Here is an 18,793-nt window from a genome sequence, read left to right as displayed (position 1 = left end):
ATCAGCATTTCAGAAGCACTAAAAAAAGGAAGGTAGAAGACAGCATTCCTGTCACAGAAAGAACTGAGAGCCCTGAGAGAAGTTCGGTCGCCACGAATAATTTTTTTATCTCGACTCCACTTTCAATGCCGCAAAAAGTCCTCTCACTATTGGTCGGCTCCCGAATCTGAAAAATTTGGCAGGAAATGTCCACCAAATTAAGTAATAAATGTAATACGTTTTACGAAGCGATTTAATCGAACTTAGCTGCCTCTAAAAAATATGCTAGCTCCCTATTTACTTAAGTACGCAGTATGTGACATGACAAAATTCTTCTTAGGTTAAGATAGGATAATTCATGGATACCTCAGGACATCTGTTATTAATGCATACTCTGCAGGAATAATTAAAGACTTATTACGCTCAATTTAAAAGTCTCCCGAAAAAATTTCATCATATCTCATTCTCCCCAATTTGGAAATTATTGTTGCTGGAGTCCATATTTTGCAGGAATCGATTTGCGTCAAAACAAATCAATGTGTAGCATGATAATTGCATACATCTATCCCTATCGCTCTCGTATAGGCCCTTATTTCATGCAAACTGATGTTCTGCACTATTAGTTTTCGTTCGGAGTGGTTTAAATCAAAGTGCAGTGGGGTGTGAGCCTAGGAATCAGTATGGCTGCCGAATCCCTCATTTTCGCCCCAGCCGATGGACACGCGTCCACGTGGTTCATTCGAGTTCCCCTCGCGGTCATTGCCACGCAGGCGAAAATAAAAATTTCGCTGCGGTGCCCTCCGATCTAGCTTTTTCCCCCAGCACACGGACACACACCAGATAAACACTCGTTTCCGCAAGGGGAACACACGTGCGATAGTGAGTAGCGTCATAAAAAAGTATATGTATACATATATATACTATATATATTGCATGCATAAATGCATAAAGAAGGGAGGGCATGAGAGAACCTCTAGACGCCCCAGCCGCCGGTGGGGAGTTGCCATGGCAACCGAGTCGCTCTACAGAGCGTTACCAGGTAAGCATAAAAGGGGAACGCGGAGTAAGCATCACGGTGCGGCGGGGGAGCGGGAGGGTGGGAAGGGGTGAAAATGCACGCGGGGTAGAAAGGGATCGACGGTGTAGCGTGGGGGAGGTTTGAGTTTGATGTGGAGAGGGATGAAGGGACGGATGAAAAATGGTACATTTGGCACCAGAGTTGTAGGCGCTCCTTTCTGCCCACCACCCCTCTCCCCACCAACGCCCAACACCATCAAAACTCTTACCTCTTGCATCCCAAACCAATCGACATAAACTCGCGAACTGAATCCATTCCTATTCTCACCCGTTTTTTTCAGTCATCGCGGTATAACATGACATGAGGATAAACGGGGAGATCCTGGTTCCGGCAGTTTTTCCCTGATCGGAGTGGTTGTGATTTTTCGCTTTAGACTCCCTAATGGTGACAGGGATTCCAGTAGCACATTATATGAATCTTGGGGATATGGGAGGAGGCGTAGGGATTTCTGTCTTTCTACATATATAAGGGTCCGGTCAAACTATTTACAAGTGCTGTGGATAAAACGGATCACTTTTTTGGTTATCTTTCCACTGATGTGGTTAGCTACTGACAGCTATTGATGACAAGACGTGGACGAGAACTCTACAAGGACAGGTGCATAAATACCCATGCTTGATGGTTCAACCTTTGGCATTTTTGTGACACCTCTTTGTCATATTAAACATATTTTCAAACCTCCTCCCCTTTTATTAGATCATGTTTCTTATTACATCCACGAATTTTCAATCAATACCCTTGATTTTACAGTTCCCTATTAGCCCTCACAAATGCTGAAACACACTATTAGCTCTGCGTTTCATGGAAGCTGTCACAGTGATGGAGGTATGACATAGTTGCTTTGTTAATGATCGAAATTCACCAATAGGATAGCTAATGGTAGAAAATATTATAAGGGTCGAGCCATTTACATTTGTTTATTTTTAATGGGAAAAATATGATTTTTTTCAAAAGGAGGTTGTGGGGGTTCATGAAACCTCACTAAATCCAATTATCTTAAGCTTTTAAAATTCTGGTGCATACTATCTTTAAGCATTTTACTTAATACATGATGTACTCCCTGATCCTTATCACACTTTTGCAAATCCTTTTTTCTTATCATTTCAAACATATGGATGTGCCCTAGTAACATTATTTAGACATGCATAACTTGTTGATGGCGTATCCACGTTGAGATTAAATTTCATAATTAAAGGGAGTTTAGTTAAAGATCTTGATGCACTCAATCTAGAAGTCATAGACTTATTTACAAACACTGAAGGGATATTGAGAGATCTGTATTTTGCATAGAAAATAGCACACCAGGTATGTTGTTAAGGGCAAGTAATTTTGTAAGTACAATGTCGTACTTCTTTGTCAGAATCCTGCCGGGTGCTCTGTTAAAATTTATGCATAATGTCCGCAGCCAATATTATTATACTACTAATAAATTAAGAATCTAAATTATGTTTTACAACATGATAAACCAATAATTTTAAGGTAAGTATTCCTTCCTGCACCAACCAGTGTTCAGCAGGTTTGGAATCCTTCGATAGCTCCTCAAGTTCTAACGACTTATTTCTAACACACTGAATATTAGAGTTAGATAGTAGATGTGGATAGAATTTAACTCTTTATTTTTGAGATTTTTTGCAAAAAAAATACAGCCTTTTCTATACTCACATTTCAAATACCAGCATATTTAGTTTTTACACTAAATGTACTCAGTTTCTCAAACAGGTTAGAGAGAACTAACATTTTCAAGAAATCATATGGGGGGGCCTTTGAGATTTATAGCTATCATGTGTATCTTTATCAAATTTTCCATTTATGTAAGATTTGACCTCATATTCCATCATATTGGGATTGAAATTACACATGTGAAGACCTGAATGCACAAGGCTCAGGCCAAAGAGGTGATTAATGAAAAAAATCCCAAAGCCAATGTCTATGCGTATGGTTTTTTAGGACCATTCACAATGATAACTGTCATTGAATCAATCATATGGTTATGATCAATTAGGAGGAGTTGTGAAAAGTGTTGTGAATCACTTGGCATCATGGGAAGATGCCTGTATTTAATCACAGATGATGATCAAGTGCAAATGACATTTTTATAATTAAAATATAAAATAAATTTCTTTCGAAAATGGGACTAGTCTCTCCAAAACCATATATTGACTCAATTTTTAATTGTGAAGCAGAAGCTCATCAGCCAATAGTTTACCCATTCTCATCAACCTGAAAAGGTCACCAATGAGAATGACCTGGCCTTCCCATGAATAATATTATTCCATCTCCACTTTTCATGTTGTTACCTATTAGTTTCAGATCTGTATTTTGATTGTTACAGTTTCATTTATATTTAAACTATTTGCTTGCATAATATACTAATTGATCTTATGTCAAGTGGTGTAGGTAATATTCTATGAAATTAAATCGAATATAATAATTTTATGTTCATTTGTCATGTTTTTTCATTTCTATTCTATTACAAAATTTCCACGAAAAACCATTAATTACCACATACTATGAGTATAATGATGCATCAAATATTTCCTTTGCAGGAGTGAAGAATCCTTCTCCCTATACCATTCAACTATGCCATGGGCAGCAGTTTCCTTTGAGGAGGAGTCTAGGCGTAGGGAATTGGCCACAGTGCTTGGAGTTCAGGGGATCCCAACCCTTGTCTTACTGGATGCAAAGGGTAATGTTATAACTGATGAGGGACGAATAGAAGTTACCGAGGACCCTGAAGGCCTGGTAAGAAGTACTCCTACTCTACTTAAATATTATTTAAATACTATTAAAAATCTTCTGATAGAAACTATAGTTTTTTGTACAGATCCAAAAAAATTCTGCTCTACAATAATTCTGTCCTGTAATATTGATAAAAAATAAGAATGCTGAGCCATTTTGTTTATTGAAAAAAACTCAATCTTCTTCCTCAAATTTGGTTTTAAAGGTAAGATAGTAGAAACTATTTGGTCCTCAGATAAGCCCTTTCTATTTCTTTTGTTATAACGTGGAATTCAGATAAAACTGTCAGAGCAGCCATAATAATATACTGTATGTTCCTGTTCAAAAATGTATCATTTCGTTGTTATGCTAGACAATCAAAGTAACTGGCACACTTCAGCAATATTTTTGTGGCATCATACTCTCTTTAAAATAATAAATCCTTCCCAATCACTTCCTCCAGTGCCCTATCAGACACATAGTCTATTAATTTACTCTTTTGAATATCGGTCATCTGTGAAAACAGCAATATATGTTTTAGCAATCATAGCAACTATAAGCAAGTTTTAGAACCACCCATTAGAAAGAGTTGAGAAATTTAATGAAAAAAAATAGAGGAACAGCATGTCTGGAAACTGTGCTTCTAGTAATTGAGAAGATGTTGGCAAGTCTCATTGGGCAAGTCATTAGTTGGGTTATGAATGCTAATATCATTAATATTCTGAACCTTCTGTTCTCAAAGGGACTTCATTTTCATTCTATTGAACCCTATTCAATAATACATAAAGTTTTTTACCATGAAATAACTATTTTATGGTTAGGAATAAATATTACCTTGGGAATTTTTTCATTGACTACTATTAGGGGAATTGATATTTATGGAATAATGAAATGTCATAGTAGTAGTTATTAGGTGAGTTGATCTACAACTGAATCATTTGCGTTATTCAGGATAGGTGGGTAATATGGTAATGGCAGGACAATCAGGGAATGGAAGTAGGTGAAGAGAAACCCAAGAATAGTATTTATTATTATACAAGTTCTCGTATTCTTCTTGTATTTGGTAATCTACCAACTTGATATTTTGGATGGACACAAGCTACAATACCGGACAACAATAATTCCCTTGTCTCTCCTTAAAATTTAAAAGCTGATATCCAACACTACCACAAGCCTTTTTAAATTCAATTCTGCATACTCCCTTCCTCCCTTCATCCCATCCGACATCCCTATCCTATTCTTGCCCTTTCCTGGTTTGCCTAACATACCTAGCACTTCCTCGTTTGTTTTCCTATCTGTCCACTTTACCTTTTCCATTGTTCTCCACCTCTAGATTTCAAAATCCTCTAATCTGCGCTTATTATCCTGCTTCAATAATCATGTTTTCGTGCTGTACATAACTGCTCTCCATATCAAGGATTTAATGAGTCTTTTCTTAATATCCTTACTCTCTGTCTCTATCATCTACTCCCTCCTCCTTGTGCAAGTTCCTTTGCCTTAATTCCCTACTACTTTGAACATTTTGGTCCTAAATACTTCCGAGATAGAAAAACTGTTCCATCTGCTCAAGTTCATAAACTCCTATTTTAATATTTAACTTAGCTTTTCTCTTACTTTAGAACTACATAATTTCTGTTTTGTTTACATATATTCATACTGTACCTATCACACTGACTTTCCGAAGCGTTTAGCATATTTTCAACCCTTTGGCTGACTGGAAAATTAAAGCTTCATATTCAGCAAACCTAACTGATATTATGAATTTCCACCGACTTTCATTCCTATCTGCAGTTCTTCCCATTCCTCCTTAATCATTTCCTCCACATATGTGCAGAATAGCACAGGTGATAATGAACACTCTTGTCTGACTACTATTCCATAAACTGCCCATTTGGACTCTTTATCAGCCACTGGCACCTGAGCAGTCTGAGACATGTGTAGGTTACGTATGAGTCTCATATCTTTCCAATCTATTCCTATTTTCTGTATGTTGTAATTATGGTATTCATTTCTTCTATCCAATTAACTTCATCAAACACTTTCTCAAAATCTATGAAATAGAAATATACATCCTAATTGAATTATATATTCCTCTCTATTTGCGCCCTCATTACTGCAATGGCATCATGCATGCCTCTATCCTACCTGAACCCAAACTGATCATCTCCTAAGTAATCATATACCTTGCACTCCATCCTCTTATTGATGATCCTTAGAACCCAGTCAGCTGGGTGCAAAATTAAATATATTGTTCTGTACTCCTCACATGATGTAGCCTTTACTTTTTTTGAAACAGGAACTCATACTGATCGCACAAAGTCTTCCAGCCAGATTCATTCCTCAGAGATACTATGAATCAGGCCCTATAGACTCTTTCTCCCGCATTTTCTTCAACCTTTTAGTAGTTACACAGGTTTGTTGTCAACCCCCATGGCCTTATTCTTTTAACATGGCCTTGTTATTTCATCATCTCCCATTTTTGGAATAGGAACTTACTCTAATCTGGCTAAATCTTCCACGGAAATTCCATCTTTATGAATGCTACAGAGTAGCCCATAAAAAACCCCATATTATCATAAAACTCAAAGCAGATATGCAGGAATGTTTTGTACCCCCATGACTTTATTTGATTTAATTCTTACAATTCTCTTTCATCTCCCAAATAAGTAAGTTGGACCTAAGTTATCCTCATCTATGTCATAATCTCTTTCTTTATCTAGCCTTACTGGCCCAATGCCTTTACTTCACAGCTCTTCTATGGGTTCCTCTTTAAATTACCATTAGTTTACTAATAATGAAAGGTGTCAAGGGGTACAAAATTTAATGTGCCATCCAATGAATGGAGTATTCTACTTAAAGTACTCTTCAAAAAGCACTCCAAGTAGGATTTGGAAATCCACTGGAAAATTCTACTACCTCCAGGATTAATGCATTGGCTCTCAGTCTAGGAAGCCAGTTCACTGGCCACTACACCTTCTTACTAGACCCTTGTTATTGGCGAGGATTCAGCTCACCTCAGACCTCCTTTTTGTTGAAATTACACGAAAATAATAACTTAGTTAGCACAAATAGGAGCCTATTAGGATAAAAAGAGACACCTACTTGTAAATTTCACATATATGAGGGTGGTTTTAACTGTTACCAACCTCAGAAAATTTCAGAAAAAATGTCTTGTATCTTTGTTAGGTCAGAAACTTCTCAGATCACCCTCATAAAGGACTCAGCCCCACATCCTGTTTTAAGTGCTCTTTGTTTGAGATAATATTCTAGTTATTTATTATGCAGTGCTTTGTATATGTTTATATTGGGAAAGGAAAATGGGAAAGGAAGGAAAAGCAATAGGAACTCATATAAAAGACGAACACAGGAGAGGTAGGAGAAGCAGAATTGAGCAAATGACAAGTGTAAAAAACTTCCTTGACCAGGACTTGAACCCCTGATCATTCGACTTGCCAAGCCTTGATGCTCTAACCACTTGAGCTATCAAGGAAATGTAATTTACACTGAAATTTGAAGGGGCTTTATGCAACCAAGTGCCCTCTTTCTTGCCCAAGAGATTGCATTAGGGAGCTGTTTCACCCACCAAAGGAGAAATAGATGACAGACAAGAGGAAAGGACAGTAGGAAAGCAATCATACAATGTTATGAAGGATAGGAACAGTGCATTGTACGGCATACAAAGCCAAAAGAATGAAACGAGCCATATTGGCCAAATACACATTCAAGCACGAAAACCCACCATATAGCAAACAAATATTCATTCACATGGAAATAGATATAAGGAAAAGGGATAGGAACACATATAAAAGACTTGAACACCTCAATTGGTAATAGTATCAGCCCAGCAAGTTGAAAGAACTGGTGTTCAAGTCCCGGTCAAGGAAATATTTTTACACTTGTGATCTGCTCCATTCTGCCTTCCCCACCTCTCCTGTGTCTGTCTTTTATGTGTGTTTCGTTCCCTTTTCCTTATATCTATTTCCATGTGAATGAATATTTGTTCGCTATATGGTGGGTTTTTGCATTTGTATTAATGCCTTTACTTTATTTTGCAATAATCAACTATGGTATTTTTTGAAAATACTTGTCCCTGAGTTTAATGACTTAATTCAAATTTCTCAAGATTTTCCATGTCCTAAAAATACACAAAAAGCCAATTTTCATTCATAGTATTTAATTATATACCTACTAAAAGAGCAATAGCAACAAGTTTTATTAGAGATTGAAAGAATTCTACAGGAGATATCAAGTATTGTATTACTTAATACTGCTAATTCTCCTTTGTAGACATGCTTTTAATATAAAAACATTTCTAATATTAAATGATGATGATGATGTAGTATCATGTTAGTGGGTATAGCAGAGGAATAACAAATTGAATGTGCAGCTTAAACTGAGAAATTAGAGTTATTACATTAAATTAACACCCTTCAAAATTAATTCAAGTCATATAGGCTTATGCAGTGTTATTTTCTTTGTAGTTTTTGCAAAGAGTCTTTTTACTTTAGAGCATAACTTTTTAACTGCACGTGTATTTGTGCACTTCATAAAGATATTTATGAATTGCTTATTTTTCAGAATTTCCCATGGCATCCAAGACTTGTTAACACGCTGACTGAAAGGCATGCATCTTTCCTAAGTGACTATCCTGCTGTCATACTTTTTGTTGGTAAGAAATATTTTTATTCAAAATGATGCTTCTGATGATATATTCACCAAAAAATCTCTGCTTAGTTGCAGCATTGATACATTTAACCCTAATAAAACTTCCATAACATATTTTTCAGAGGGAGAAGACAGTGAAATAGAATTTGCTGAGTCAGTTCTTTTGCCAGCAGCGGAAGAATATAAATCCAAACACCGAGAAGAGGATGACATCTGTTTGCAGTTCTTCATTGGTTGTGATGTGAGTGCCTTTCATTGTTCAGGAGCAATAAATTATTAAATTACTAATCTTAAGATAATATGAATACCTGATTAGATTGCTACACAATAATTCTCTATTCCACCATCCAAAATATAAAAAAATATGTTGGACTAAAGGTTTTTAGAAATCAAGTATAAATACTATTACTTAATTATGATCATGAAGATTATTTTGAAAACGATACTCTTTAAGAAAATCAAAAATGCAATAAGTCAGTAGAAAATCTATTCCTTAAACTCTTATTCTAGGAATATATTTCAATTTATGACTTAAGCCAGAAATCATCAAAGCCCAAATTTGAGTAATGAAGTGAAAAGCATTGCTATTGGTGGATTCAAAATGAACAAGTCAAAATTCCAGCAAATTAAAATGAATTTCAAGTAAAACAATATCTGAAACCATGATGTATATGCGTACAAACTTGATTCTATTCCAAATTCCTAATATACGAGAAAACCTGCATATGAATGTCATTTTTAAAAGATAGACATATAAAAGTGCAATTTGGTCCATGGTAACAAAAATCATTAAAAGCAAATTTAGTGATGTTTATTACTGCCAGTATCTAATTTCAAAATATAGGGCATCTGGATGGATCATTTTTGATCAACTTCAAACATTATATCAACTTTGCCTATAACAAAAAATATCACTTCACCTTGAGATGCACAGTAATGGCAATAGTGGTGAATATTGATTAAGTGAAAAGTCATTGATTGCATTTTTCAAATCTCCTGGCTGTAGTTTTTCTATTGATTATTTGTTGAGTAACGTTCTGATATTTGAACAGACGAAGCTTATTGCTTCATTTCAGCTTCATAGAGCTTTTTGTATCTGCAGGCAATGCAATCATGCTGTTTAAATATTTCACTATTCATGCCATGCATGTAAAGGACTGTAGATGATGCTGCAGGTGGTCAGGAAATTTCAACAGCAATTTCTTTCATTCCATTATTCATTTACTCTCATGAAATAGAAGTAGAGTAAATCTCACGATTACAAAGTAAGATAAAATAGCAGATTCAAAATGATCATGTTATCAATTAACTTCTGAATGACAAGCAGAAGCAAATCAAATTATTCTTTTCCAATTTCATTATGACAGTGAAAAAATATAGATCAATTGGATAGTGTTAATCATGGCATTATGATAATTGTCCCTTGACATGATATTTGTTTTTTAACCATAGTTAACATTAGAGATGAACGTTTTTCTGAATAATTAGGGAAAAAACAATTTTGATAAATTTACAAAATATGATTTTTCTTATGATTATTAATGCAGCATATATTCATTGGTGTAATGACAATTAAAAATTATAATTTAAGTTCTTATATGTAGGATTAAGGATTTCAACCTCAGATAGGGATTTACTGTTCATGTATATATTTTAACATGAGGTTTTATTACAAATAAAAGTGTAATTCTTTAGATTTACATGATTTTGATTGCATTACTTAGGTTGATAACATGCCTATATAGTACAAATAATCCCTGGGACTTTCTTCTTTGATCCGAATTTCCCATTCCCGTCCTGGGTGATTTTTGCATGCTACTAGAGTGGTATCCAATGTCTTGCATGCCTTTGCCTATCTATGCCACCAGTAATTTGCTGGGGGTTATGATTCAGATGGCCAGGCTGGCACACCACTGGACCGCGGTTCACCCCTTCGTCCCTTCCTACAGATGAGTCTCCAACCTTAGATTAATAAAGACCATATGGTGCTGGATGAATGCAGTTTACAAATACTTTACTTTGAAAAACGTTTTCCCAACAGTAATTACTAATATATAGGTATAAATAAATAATTTAATTATATCACTGATTTTTTCTTGTATGTTAATAAAATATTTGGTAAAAAATTGGGGAAAACTTGGAAATGGGCAATGCAAAACATGGTCTTGGTAGTTCATTTTTTGACTTATATTTCTTTATCAAAAACTAGTTAAATACATTATTTTCATGCACATCCTTTTCTTGCAAGCATTTTTTCCTCATACAAGAGGATGGTCACAGAGTTTGCTCCATTAGTTGTGACATGGATCAAGGCCAATGATATCCAAATCAGCTGAGAGAAGTTTTAAGTAATTTTGAGAGATCCTCAACTTAAGAAAATGTAACTACTGAGAACATCTCCATCATATCTGTTATGATATAAGTGTTGTCATGTTTTTTGGCAGAGAGTACACTATAAGATAATGAAAATGTAAGAATAACAGGGTATATTCGTGGAGTTTTGTACCTGTTTTCTTCATCTGCAGAATTATTTTGTAATTCTGATTGAATTCTTCTGTAAATTCTAAGCTCTTTTAGCCTTTCAAGTTCCTATTTTTACTTTAGAAGAGAGGCAGAAAAAGAATTGACATTTCCTGTAAATTGAATTTAGGCAGGAAGTATGTTGGGTTGAAGGATGGAAGAGTTGAGGAATGGAAGCCTATATCATGAAATTAAATTCAATTTGTTTGACTTGCCAAATTTTCATTTATGTTTGTATTCATCTCAGTAATACCTCTTTGATCGAATGAAATAGAAGATTAAAATGACAGGTTAGAATCTAAAATGTATTCGAATCATTTATATAAGTAAAACGTTTTTTTAGTACTTTTTATTTTAAGTTGATATAAAATGCAATGTAGGTTGCGGTAGCTCAGGGGTAGAGCGTTGGCCTTCTGTTCGGAGGGCCCGGATTCGATTCCCGGGTGAGCCTCTCTGAGCACCTTCAGCTCAACCCAAGCTGTATGATTTTCGGTACGAGATCTTCCTGGGAAACCATAACTGGCCCGGGGAAAGGAATTTACCCACCTACCTTGATGTTTGAATTTCACACGCCGTTGAGTTTAGTACTGGGTGAACTCTACCATCACCTACCAAACCGACCTTCGGGTTGATTACTGTGTTTTTGGTTATAAGATGTAAATTTAGCATATTGTGTGGGGCATGTAGTGTAAAGAATTCATATTTTTTATGGTCAGTGCATGCGAGATTGTGCGATTTTTCGCACATTTAAATAACTACAAAGAATTAATAGTCAATACAATAGAATAAACGCGTATCCACTCACCCTCGCAAAGACCCTGTCCTCCCTGGCCGAGCTATTTTGCTGATTAAAAAGGCCATTTCATATTCAGATTTCTACAAGGTAGATAAACAAGCAGAAAGGCAGAAATGACTCAGAAAGAGATTGACGGTGGCAAAATTTTGAGGCCTCGTAACAATGAGGGGAATGCGAATTATTTACTTCCGTCTAATTTTACGTATTCTATGTTTGAATATGCCATGGAGTTTTGGAAATTTTCCTTTAAATACTTCCTGTGTTCCTCATTTTACTTAGACTGCCTTTCCGTGCGGATGCATTATGTGACGTAGGACAGCCTCACTAGAAAATATTAAGATGGATCAGTCGCTATTCAAATAAATACATGAGCTAGTTTCGCAGCCCTCGTGATTGGGACTGATTCGACAATGTAGGAAAATGCATTAAAAAATATGTGAGAACGCCGCAGTCCTGAACGCATGTGTTTTCAAGGAATATTGTCATCGAGGGCAAGAAGCCCTTGTTGCACCACGAGTAGCGCATCAGGGGCTTCTTACAGATGGCAATTTTCAATGCTGTTATAATATTGTCGGTCCTGTTCGGACACTTTTCTGTCTACAGGCGATAGTACATAGGCGGTGATTCCCAACTATGAGTGATGAAATTAGTCTTCCATTCAAAGATAATCCAGGCTCGGTTAAATTATCATTTCAATTTGGCAGATAGCGCTAAACATGCATATATAACATTTAAACATGCTTATCGTAAAACGTTGTACATACCGCAATTCTTGAAAAAGAGACACGAATATGATAAAAAAATCATAACCAATGTAAATGATTTTGGAGATGCAATGAAAAGGTTAAAGAATTGGAATGATTGACTATGATACAGAATTATGCTCAAAATACTTAGTTTACGTTTGGGTTTAATTGAAGATTAAAGATAAACTCAATTTCTAAAACCATAGGAACAGGTAATTGTAAGAGTATCACACAAACGAATTAGAAAAAAAATGCCGCGACAGTTACTTGAACTCTCGTCACACTGCGAGGCTGAACCAAGGATTTAACAACCAAGGCCACGGTGGTCACTTGGCATGGACAAGGTTAAAATAAATGCCTATTGAAAGGAAGTATTTATGTCTGGTAGTGTATGTTGCGAATTATTCTTGGATTTTGCTTTGATAGCGGTTTATTTTCTATTATCGCAAATGGAGAAGTAATCATATCGAATGAATTTCGTCTGACCAATCATATGACCTATTTGTGCAAGAGCGCAAATCCTTCATTTAAAAAGCGTGGATTATAATGTTTCCAGCGTGTTAAGGATGGTGGTATCAAGTTGTAGTGCTCTGGCGGCTAACGCCAATCAAAGTTAATGTATTTGAAAAGGATGAATTTATCGTATAGTCCATGGGAGCAGTAAAACAGGGAGGCAGGATTATCGAAATCGTCTGACAGAGAGTTGCGTGCAAAACTCAATTTGCCGCCGTGTTAGGTTTGTGAGAGGACAGACAGATGCCAACCAATTAATAAACCTCTAATCACGCAAAAAGAAATCTCGGCCGGTAGGCTAAGTCATTGCATCCTTGAGAAGCGGTATCAAAAATTCTCTTGTGGGCACCAATTTCTCGATCTCACGACATTTTTCATTGTCTACACCACGAATTGGTGTAATAATCCCTCAGAATTGAAAATGGAATGACTGCAGATATGTATGATCCATCTGCCAGGGCAATACGCCCGGCGTTTATCTCCAATTAGTGGTCTAAGCCCCTAGAGATAGTTCAATTAGGATCCTTTCATTTCGAATCGGGCGCTTGGTGGCGAGCACAGCGCCTCTCAACGGATTTCGAGCGCGTTTATTGAAGGACGAATTTTAACCCTTTGGGCACGAACTCGAAAAATCGTCGTTTTTCTCGCCGAACGAAAAGAAGGAAATGAGGACTTCAAGGTCAAATCTTGGGAAATCCACCGACCGAAGGCTCGCTGAAGGTCAGTTCGAGGACGAATGCGGACACGGATTCGAGTCAAACAGGGATACTTGGGAGTCAAATGAGAGAAGGCGGAAAAACAGAAGACATATGATGCTACGTGGTTGGCAACTTTGTTCGGCCTGTAGCTCTGCGACCATGGGCCGTATAAATTAGTGGAAAATAAAGTTCGAGTGGAAATAAAGTGAGCATCACGATGACACAGAGTGAGAGCCAGTAACTGCGAATGTGAAGCGAAAAAACAATAAATGCGCCCTGCTAAACCTTGGCGCAGTGATTTCCAGGCTCCGCGCGTAGGCGAGGGGCAGCGGGGAGGAGAGGAAAAGAGAAAGCGGACTCCAGGACTAGCCTCGCCGAGCGCGGAGAGACGTCTTCCTAATTATTTTCAAAATCCATTTATTCATAAACCGTAAGATTTGGGTATCTGAATCCTTCACAGTTCTGTTTATAGATTACTAACATAATTGTCATCAAAATATGAAGCTTTACAGTGATAAATCAATGAGAAAAGCTGATTGTTTGTCTACCAGTTGCATATCCTCAATTTCACATTTCAAAGGGTCAATCCCCTCAATTCTATTGATGATTCATTCTTTTTGCAATTATATATTAGTTTGTGTATCTTGGACCCTCATCTTCACGTGATATTTAATAATAACTCACACAAATGCTATCGATTTTTAGATGTACGAATGTATTTACATAGTCATGCATTGTCTGTTACATTCATTTAGTCAATTTTCAATTGAAAAATATGACACAATTAGACAGACTTCCTCCAAAAGATTTTACGGGTAATAATCAATAGTTAATTCAGCGAAATAAAGAATTATCCCCGAGCGTGAGGGCGAGGGAGCGGGGAGGTGAAGGAAAGACTAGGCAGACGCCTTGACTCACTTCGCCGCGCGCTGAGAGGATTCTTCCTTCATATACATATTCAAAATATAATATTTCATAAACCGTTAAGATTAGATAAATTGATGAGAAATGAAGTTATTCTTAATAAGAGGGTTTCTTCAGAGACAGAATTGGAAAGTTGATAAATGACTCAATTTGAATGGCAACTATGTTGAAAAATATTCTCAAAATGTGCCTTTCAAATGCATTATAATAAATCTTTGTCCTGTCTCTAGGTTCATATTTTATTTCAAAACGTAAGTTACTTCCTGGACTGCCCTCGTATGTGAATAGATCAGAAAAAAGGACCCTGGACAAGTCATGTAGGCTGACCTTTAAAATGCACTTTACATACTGAAAACTATATGAGGGAAATATTGATGGAAAATACAAACTGAGATAATTGTAAATTATAAGAACTATAATAAAATAGATGGTCATTGAAATAATGGATTTTGCGTAATCTTAGAATGATGCCTCTTCTCGCCCGGCCAAGGCTTTCTCTTTTCATCCTCTCCCCGCTTCCCCTCACCATTGCGCCGGGTATTCTGCGATCAGTTGTGTGTTCTATTTACTAATGATATAACCACATAAAATAACATTGAGTACGTACTTGTTTATATCTATAAGCAGAAATATATCAGAACTGTATGTACATAACATCATAGTTCTGATATATTTATATGAAGTAACTTAACACTTGCGTTTCACGTGAGCACAACTATGCAATGCCTTTCTCAATGCACATAACTATCCAAATATGTGGACTCATAAACATCTATAACTGTATCGGAGCTTTACTGTTAGCTTTCAAATTGAAAGTGATCCAAAATGACCGTGCATAATTATCTAAATTGTAAGGACATATAAAATATTTTTGCAATTTATTCGCGAACGAGAGTTACTAGCCAAGTTTGTACCTTATGGGTGTGACATCCAAACAATGAGCTAATTTCTGAAACACTACTCTAGAAATCCTGATTTTAACTATATTATTACCCCCATCGCACTGCAGAAGGAGAGATCGTGTTAATAAATTAGAGAGATTAAGTTTAGAATAATGTATTCCACGAACGAAAAGGGATCAGAATAACATTGTCCGCGGTTAATCTGCGATCCCTGTCCAACAAAACCTTCACTCTTGCGAGATTTTCGTCACTTTTTTGTGGTCGAAGGGCGTCCTGAACATTCAGCGTCTTCAACATCTTTCCTATCCTCCCGATACAGCTTGGGCTACTCAAAAACACCCGATCTTCCCGTTGCGTTATCACCCTAAGCTGCCATGAGTCTCCTTCCCGATTTTGCCAAGTTTCGCACTAAATTTGATGTCGTAGCGCTATTCCAATGACCGGTTCATGACGGAGCTTAATGCGGTAATATTATAGAAGTTTTGCAAACGAACGATCCGCCCTCCGCAAAGGCTGGGAGCCAACTACCAACGGCCTTTCCTAAGACCCAGCCAGGGAAACCGCCGCCCGTCTATCCAGATAGAAATAAGTGATAGTACTTTTGGGATAGACCTTGCACATCAATTAACTCGATAATGAGCAAAGTGAGCCTAAGTGAAAAGGGTTACCAATGTTAGTACAATTATATACCAGCCATGAAATTTTCAAAATTTCCTTCATGGGTGGTATAGAAATTGAAAAATATTCGGCAAATGAGAATCAAAAAAAAACCATAAACACAGTAATCAACCCAAAGGTCAATTGGTAGAGTCATCCAGTAATAAGCCTGACGACGAGTGAAATTCAAACATCAGGGCGGGCAGTTCCTTTTCCTGTGCCGGTTATGGTTTCCCAGGCAGATATAGTACTCAAAAAATCTTGAATGGAGCAGCAGGTGCCCAGAGGGCTCGTTTGAGTTTTTTGCCGGGAGAGTTCGACTCTTTCCAAGAATTTTAAAGATAAAGAGTCCTCACATGTGATTTGCAAAGTAATATAATCAGGATTAAATTATTTTTTAGAGAAAAGGAGTGAAGATTTAGTTAATGCTAAGAAATATTAAGAAAAATCAGCAGCGGGGATAGGTACTAAGAATGGGTAACGTACTACGAATGTACGTTAAAAAAAGAGTAGGATTTAAAAAGTTTTTTGCCATCTTGGCAAGTTCCCATTCTTAGTGGGGGCAACAAATGAAACACATACTAGTCAAAAAACCAAAGATTTCATAAGAAAATATCTATTGCAGATACGTACCTGTCAGATTCATTCTCCTCTCTTCCTAGCTATCACTGTATTGTTGACTTGGAATCATTGATCATCATGGGTGAATATCACCTACCTTTAGAAGTTGGATCACCACATTCAAAATAAATAAATATGAAGTATATAACATTGTATTATTTGTAAATAGTAGGATCAGAATTAATGCTCATATTAGTAATTAAGTTTTCCTGGTCCTGCATCTTGATTTCCAAGATGGTTCAGATTCAAGGGACAATAAAATAACCCCCAGGTGGATAGCACCTAGATCGGTGATGCCTGGCCAATTCTATCACATAAATATGAAAAACTAGTTGTCCTCCACCTTTTGAGTTTTTGTCACGCAGGTTCATTGACGAGTACAGGCTTAAGAAGCAATAGTTGAGAAAGAAACATGATTGAAAAACAAATTTGATGCTTAAAAATTAAATCAAGGCAATGCAACAATTTCAGTCTAAAAATTATTCACCATGGCCAGGATTCGAACCCGGATCCCACGATGTCCAGCCGGGTGCTTTAGCCAGTTAAGCTATCGAGGCATCCTCTTTAACTCTGAAATTTTGAGAAATTTTTTAACTCTGGGTTTGAATCCCAGTCAAGGCGAATGATTTTTACCCTCTGAAATTGTTGCATTGAAATGCATATTAGCAGATAACTTTGATAAAAGTTACTGTTGCAGCATCTCCCGTAGTTCCTTGGAATTTAAATCAAGGATTTTCTGTCAAGGCAAAGTTGGCTTATTATTCACTCACCAGTATCACACATTGTTCATATTCATTATAGCCATAGGATTAATTCTATTTTTTAAGAGTATATGTGCATTTTAACTAAATTGAAGTAATTTTTCCTGATAGTCTGAGCCAATTGATACCCTTCGAGAGTACGTGGGCATTGATGATGCGGTGCCACTTCTCACAGTAATTGACATGGCAGCCAGGAAAGTTTGCGTGATGGAGGATGGAGCAGAGATAACAGAGGAATCAGTCAAGGCCTTTGTAAATAAATTCCTAATTGGTGGACTTCCAGTGGCTGAAATAAGAGATAGCCCATCACCATATGAGCAGCAGCCAAGGATTGTACCTCCACAGCCGAATTCCAAGGCAGTGCCAGCTTCACCTCCACTGAGAGCTGATCAGGAAGTGTAGATAAAGACAGTCTGTACATATATCAATTACTTTCACCTCCGTAAGTGACATATTAATTTCCAAGGAAATTACCATTCTATCAGTTCAATTATTTTTAAATTAATTTAATATTAAAGAGTCTGTATTACATATATCAATGACTTTCACTTCCGCAAGTGACATACTAATTTCCAAGGAAATAACCATTCTATCAGTTCAATTATTTGACCACCAGCCAAATCCTACCTTGCTCCCTTTTAGTGGATCCAATCTGCCAATATTTCTTACCTTGAACTCTTCATTTGACCTCATCCTGCTGTGCCTCATCAAAAAATACCTGATCTGCATTTGTACTTCTTACATTTAAACATCCCAAGACTCAACCTTTATTCCCCATTAATAATGATGAAAATGAAGTTTTGAGACCAATTACATAATTAACAACCCGTGGCAGACAAAAAGTTGTTATATTACACCACAAGTGATAGTTCAATAGACCTATTTCTGCCTAGAAGTATTTAGAATAAAAGACCTGAAAAAAGGTGAGGAAAGCAGTGACAGGAGTACAACCAAGTGGAGTCACATGAATGATGATAATGAATGTGTAAAGACTTCCTTGAAGCAAAGACTTGGTTAAGATATGGATTAACCCCAAAGAGAAGCCATACCTTGTACATGTGTCCTTTATATCATATATTCAAAATGAATTTTGCTATGAATGTGTTTTTGCATGCTTCCAAACAGTGCAAAAGCACTGGATGTAGAAGGTGTAATGATGCATCAATGTATCTTATAATTAGGTACAGTGTTAATAAAGATTTTCCCTTAAATGCA

The 18,793-nt window shown here is 36.6% G+C and overlaps 1 protein-coding gene across 1 annotated transcript in view; it reads left to right on the top strand.

The window, feature by feature from the left end:
* LOC139693878 (nucleoredoxin-like) overlaps positions 1 to 18,748 on the top strand; it is a 74,150-nt gene extending 55,402 nt beyond the window's left edge. The window contains exons 3-6 of the mRNA XM_071592194.1: positions 3,604 to 3,799; positions 8,354 to 8,444; positions 8,563 to 8,681; positions 17,690 to 18,748. Coding sequence (XP_071448295.1) covers positions 3,604 to 3,799; positions 8,354 to 8,444; positions 8,563 to 8,681; positions 17,690 to 17,980 — 697 coding nt within the window. The 3' untranslated portion in view covers positions 17,981 to 18,748. The remainder of the gene's footprint in view (positions 1 to 3,603; positions 3,800 to 8,353; positions 8,445 to 8,562; positions 8,682 to 17,689) is intronic.
* Positions 18,749 to 18,793: the final 45 nt, after the last annotated feature.

The sequence above is a fragment of the Hetaerina americana genome, unplaced genomic scaffold (genome assembly GCF_022747635.1).
Source record: "Hetaerina americana unplaced genomic scaffold, ioHetAmer1.1.p SCAF_5, whole genome shotgun sequence".
NCBI classification, from domain to species: Eukaryota; Metazoa; Arthropoda; class Insecta; order Odonata; family Calopterygidae; genus Hetaerina; species Hetaerina americana.
This window is presented reverse-complemented; position numbering and strand designations above follow the sequence as displayed.